Raw genomic sequence first — 6,000 nt, 5'->3', positions numbered from 1 at the left:
GAGATTGGCCTGTAGTTGTGTGGGTCCGTCGGTTTGGTTTAGTCTTTTTTATCAGTGGAAGAATCTTAGCATTCTTCCATAATTTCGGCATGTTGCCTGAGGAGAGGGAAGCATTAAAGAACTGGTTTACCGTGGGGTTTATGGTGGGAGCTAATAGGTTCAGGATATTCACTGGACATGGGTCAGTAGGAGAGCCAGACTTAATGTTTTGGATAAGGGTTAGTGACTCTTTAAGCTGAAGCTCGGGGAAAGTGAGTAAAGATGGAGGATACAAGAGGTGAACTAATGTAAAAGGTCAGTTCTTCCTCTGAGTTGTTAGTGAAGGCTTGTTGGATCACAGAGATCTTTTTGTGGAAGAATTGAGCTATTTGTCTAGACAATTCTTCCATGCATGGCCCTTCCTTTGTGCTGGCTTTCGGGGCAGTAAAGGATTTAACTATGCTAAAGATTTCCTTACTGTTATTTTGAGCATTTTCTATCTTGGTTTGAAAGAAGTTTTTCTTGGCTGCCTTCATGAGAATGTAATGAGCTTTTAAGAAGTCTTAATACACCTTCCTGTCCTCAGGTAGGTAGGATTTACGCCATTTCCGTTCCATTTTTCTACAATTTCTTTTGCTAGATTCGAGGGAATCGTTAGACCATGGAGCTGGTAGGGCTGACCTCTTTGAGGAGCGGGAGACAACCGGTACCGCTACATCAATGTTGGTTCGGAGCCATGAATCTATTGAGAGGGCGTCCGAGTCGGGGCAGCCAGACAGGTCCGGAGAAGAATGACCTAGGGCATCTGCTAACATCGGAATGTATAATATATGGAACGTCTTCTTGCTCCCTTCTCTCCTTCAGGAAATCATTAAAAACACTACTCTTCCCTTCCCCCCACTAATTTCTCTCATCTTTTCTGTTTCCTCCCTTCCTTTTCCAAGTCCGTCAGCGCCAGGAAACTCACGGTGACAGTGCGCTCAATAAATTCATCATAACATAACATAACATAACAATTAGGGACTAATTCTAATAGGAGGTGGTCAGACCAGGTAATAAAAAAAGGTAGGCTTACTGATATGTCAAAGTTGTGAAAGATGTGTTCTAGGGTATGGCCCTTCTCATGGGTGGCCGAAGAAATAGATGGAAACATGTTGCAGGCCTGCAGCGTCTTTTCCATTGTCCATTGTATACTGAAATCTCCCAGAATAAGGCAGTTGTTGTATTTTAAGGCCAGGTAGGTGGTGGCTGTATGAAGCGTATTAATAAAATTTCCAATTGCACCGGAAGGTCTGTAAATCAGAAAACCAGCTGTGCTATGATGGGAGATAAAGTACAGTGGAAGCCTAAGGACTCTGCGCCCTCAATGTTTCCCATCGGGATGGGAGAGCAGTCTAGTTTTTGATTGTAATTAATGGCGACACCGCCCCCCTTCCCAGTCGGCCGGTCCCTCCAAAGGATTTTATAACCCATAGGGATGTCCGAGGTGATAGTAGGGTTGGAGGCTTCAGACAGCCCAGTCTTAGTGAGAAATAAAAGATCAAGTTGTTCGTCTAAAAGTAGGTCATAAATGTGTGGTTCATGCTTTTGCATAGAGCGACAATTTAATAGAGTGGCCTTTAAGTCCTCTGTTTTCTTATTGTTTTTACACTTATTGTTGCGTGGGAGGATCTTGGGTGCGAGTTTCCTGGGCTGGAGGAGAGACCAGTTGCACTTATTGCATCGAAGGTCTACCTCCAAGCTCGGATCAGCCGATGTACACTGACATAATGGTAGGCGCCTAAGGCTAAGCAGTTTTCCCTATTGTAATATAGTGGAAGAAACTCACCGGAGGGGAACTGGGCAGCATGGCCGGTGCCGGATGCAGACAGGCTTGCCTTTGGTGTGCCATGGTGTGCCAGCGGCGCGCCCGCAGGGTGCGTCCGTTTGCATTGGAAATATATAGGCTATTGCCTATGATGCAATCTGGCTCGCTAACGCAGCTGAGGAAGCGTAAACTGTGTTTGCAGAGGGGAGGAGCCCAATAGTAGCCCCAGCCTTCCACACAATTGGTGTATCAGCCGCTGCGGACCAGGACTGGAGGAAAAGTGAGATGCGTATTGGAGCAGCTAAGAAAGTGTAGGCAAGCAGAATCAAGTAAAGTGCAAGTGCGTGTAGGTAGTAGAAATTGTTAAAAAGCAGAGAGTAATTCAGCCACACATATACAATTTAAAAAGTATTAAAAACCTATTAGCAGGGCAGGAAACACTAAATCCTACAGCTGTCAGCTGTGCGTATCCATTTGCATCGGGAATATATACGCTAATGGATTGCTAATGCAGCTGAGAAAGTGGAAACTGCTTGGGCTGAAGTGAGGAGCCCGATAGTAGCTCCAGCCCTCCGCACAATCGACATATCAGCCACGGCAGACCAGGACTGGAGGAAAAGTGAGATGCGAATCAAAGCAGCTAAGGAAGTGTAGGCAAGCAGAATCAAGTAAAGTGCAAGTGCGCGTAGGTAGGAGAAATTGTTAAAAAGCACAGAGTAATCCAGCTACACATATACAATTTAAAAGTATTAAAAACGTAGTAGCAGGGCAGGAAACACTAAATCCTACTGCTGTTAGCAGCAAGCGTCCGTTTGCATCAGGAATATATAGGCTAATGCCTATGATGCAAACTGGATCACTAACACAGCTAAGGAAGCGGAAAGGCGGTGTGAAGCAGGGGCTCAAATTTATTCATAAATTCAAAGCTGTCCTGCACAGGGGCCCCCAAAATATGTTTGGCCCAGGGCCCCCAAAATCCTTAAGATGTCCCTGAAGTGTCCTCTAGCACGTGTAGGGTTGGGCCCTTTGCAGTGGCTGGAGAAGGGGTTGCACCCTTGGGTGAAACCCGGTGACTGTGTCCCGTCAGTGCCCTGCGTGAGGCAGCCGCCTCCAGTCCTATGTGGTACTCCTATTATCCAGCTGTAGAAATCTTGGGTTTGGACAATATGTGCTGCTCAAAAGGTTGAGCTCAGGGCTGAGTCCTGTGTGCTATGACGTCACTAGATCCATAATTCTGCTGCAGGTGGAGCACTGGGTCTGGGTTCTCTGTGCTTGTCATGTCTTCCAGCAGGTGCAGTCCTGTGTCCGGGTCCTGGGTGCTGCACGCCCCAGATGCATTCCTGTGGCCGGGTCCTGTGTGCTGCATGCTGCAGGCTGCGCCCTGGGTCTTGGTTCTCTGTGCTAGTCATGTCTTCCAGCAGGGGCAACCATGTGTCCGGGTCCTGTGTGCTGCAGACTGAGCACTGGTCTGGGTTCTCTGGGCTTGCCATGTCTTCCAGCAGGTGCAGTCCTGTGGCCGGGTCCTGTGCTGCACACAGCAGGCGGAGCACTGTTACTGGGTTCTCTGTGCTTCTCGCGTCTTCCAGCAGGTGCAGCTCTGTGGCCAGGTCCTGTGTGCTGCAGACTGAGCACTGAGTCTGGGTTCTCTGTGCTTGTCATGTCTTCCAGCAGTCCTGCGGCCAGGTCCTGTGTGCTGCACACAGCAGGCGGAGCACTGGGACAGGCTTCTCGGTGCTTCTCGCGTCTTCCAGCAGGGGGATTCCTTGGGCAGGGTCCTTGTGTATAAGCGCACTGAGGCTGTGTGAACCGTGATTGCCATGTCTGCCAGCAGGTGCAGTCCACCTGTAGCCGGGTCCTGTGTGCTGCACGCAGGCGGCGGGGCTCTGTGCCTCTGCTATCTTGAGCAGGTGGAAAACTGGGCAGGGCCCTCTGATACTCACTGCTTCCAATGTGTGCTCCCTGCCGGAGGTGGAGTACCGGGTCTAAGTTATCAGTGCTTCTCCCGTCTTCCAGCAGGGGGCGCCCTGAGGCTATTTTTTCTCGACCGGTTTAGCAAGTGAAGAGGTTCCCGCGGCGCTGCTCAGCGCACCCACATCCTGCTGTCTTCTCGCCGTCACCGCCACCCTCACAGGCTGCTGCCCCGTGTCAGCGCAGAGCCCAGGAAGCAGCAAGCCGCAGTCATGCACGGGGCTTGAGCTGCGCCTCTGTGGCTCCGCATTTCATCCCTGATGAGAGTGGTCAGGCGTGCTACCCTTTGATGAGCAAGAACATGACTGAAGCTAACGGCGCAATCAACGGCGATGCACCTGGCGGGGCCAAAAAGAGCACTTCTGGGAGAAAAGAAGTTAAAATTGTGATCGTGGGGGACGGGGGCTGCGGGAAGACGTCTCTGTTGATGGTCTACGCCAAGGGCTCTTTCCCAGAGGTGAGTTACTGGCGGCCTCGCTCCCACCTTTTAACTAACTGGGTCTCTTTCACCGAGCACTCCCTTTCTTTAGAGGTTGAGTCAGGCAGCGCATGTGTTTTATGATTATTTTTTTTACAAGAAAATGTCCAATTCTTTAAGTGTGTGGCGCTTCATGATGACGGCCGTAGTTTCTAAGCGCTATACCTGTTAGCAAGTAGCAGAACAGCTGAAGTAGGGGGAGATGGTGTGTTTTTGCCCCGAGTCACACAAGTTGGGATACTGGGCTCGGATGGAACTAGTTCTTGTATCTGTTGGTTCACCAGGCCACTCTTAGCGAACCCTAACTCGTTCCATCAAGAACATGGTGGTGGTTTTAACATGGTTCAATTGGCGCAACGCGTGACATTTTGGTTTCTTCGGATCAGTGTCGGCCTCCATTCTAGGCATCTCTGAATGTTTTAAGGCATGTCTGTGTGTCTGTCTGTGTGTATCTGTGTGTGTGTCTGTGTAGGGGGATTGAGGCGTTCCTTAGCCCTATGATTAAACACATGAACATGTTGTTGCCTTTCTACCCACAACATACTATTGCTCCACCGACGTTGCCGGTGAAGATGTGCCAGCATTCACAAGCCGCCTTCTCCATTATGTGAGCCTTCCTTACCTATTGTCATTTTGTTCAATATCTGTTTGCCAATTGCACTACCAGACTACTCGTGAGCCATGCAAGAACCCTAAAAAATGACAAGCAGATGATGCACTGCTTCTGGACTAAGAAGACAGCCTGACCCAGAGATTGGACATTACAGTCTGGGGGCAGCATCTTTTTAAGGATTCTGGGGGCCTCGGGCAAGACATATTTTGGGGGGCCCTGTAGAGAGCAACTTTAAATTTTAATATACATTTCCTGCTAATACAAGTCCGCATGGTGCTAAACAATTCTAAATTTAATGTTAAAACTTCAACAGAATCACACTAAAAAAGCTGAAATATATCTTGGCCAGGACACAAAAAATACTTAAAGTGATACAGGAAGGCGAGGCAGAGAGGTGGAGAGAGGTTTAAATAGAGAAATGCAGTAGAGAGGGCAAATGGAGACGGAGTGGGGGCCCCTTGGAAAATGGGGGCAGTGGCTCGCCGCACCCATGCCTTAAACGTCCCTGTCTGGGGATGATTTTATCCTAAGAAAATATTAATGAAGTATAGGAGAAAAGAGATCGAGTATATTGGCCTGGGGTGTCCTCACCACCTAGGACTGGTACCCGTCCTGGGGATGGGCTGCAGGCTCTGTTTTGTCGGGCACTAGAAAACACTAACTAGTGGCAATGGGAGGTAGGATGGCGTAGAGCTATCTGGCACTGGGCAACACCACTTCAAGTAGAGTGCTGCAGGCAGCAGTGCTTAATTTGTGCGGGTGGTTTCCAGTGCGCCTCACTTAATTGTCAACACCGGGTCTTTTGACAGTCTGCCACAGGGTGGCGCTGTCTGGCTAATTTAGAGAGGACCACCACAACAGGTAATTATTGATTCAATATACATTAAACTGACATTTACCTGACGCCCAAGCCAACCTTATAGCTTTGGGGTCTTGAAATAGTCCAAATTGACACACATGTAGGCGTGTGATGGTTCGTAGTTGTGTTGTTACTATCCTCGGCAGCATGGCAGGGGCAATGTGTGGTGCGACCTGCAGTGGCCTCCTGACGAGAACCCTGGCATTTATTTTTTTGTAGAAAGTAATCACTGGCATGCAGCCGTATGATTGTCATATGTCTACCACTCTCAGATTGTGGCTCGCTAGCAGGGGCGT

General features: G+C 49.1%; 1 protein-coding gene across 1 annotated transcript in view; it reads left to right on the top strand.

Annotated features, from left to right (window-relative positions):
- The first annotated feature begins 3,888 nt into the window (after window positions 1–3,888).
- RHOF (ras homolog family member F, filopodia associated) overlaps window positions 3,889–6,000 on the top strand; it is a 201,339-nt gene continuing 199,227 nt past the window's right edge. The window contains exon 1 of the mRNA XM_078667536.1: window positions 3,889–4,211. Within this exon, the coding sequence (XP_078523662.1) occupies window positions 4,044–4,211 (168 nt within the window). The 5' untranslated portion in view covers window positions 3,889–4,043. The remainder of the gene's footprint in view (window positions 4,212–6,000) is intronic.

This window comes from Lissotriton helveticus, chromosome 11, assembly GCF_964261635.1.
Source record: "Lissotriton helveticus chromosome 11, aLisHel1.1, whole genome shotgun sequence".
NCBI lineage: Eukaryota > Metazoa > Chordata > Amphibia > Caudata > Salamandridae > Lissotriton > Lissotriton helveticus.
This window is presented reverse-complemented; position numbering and strand designations above follow the sequence as displayed.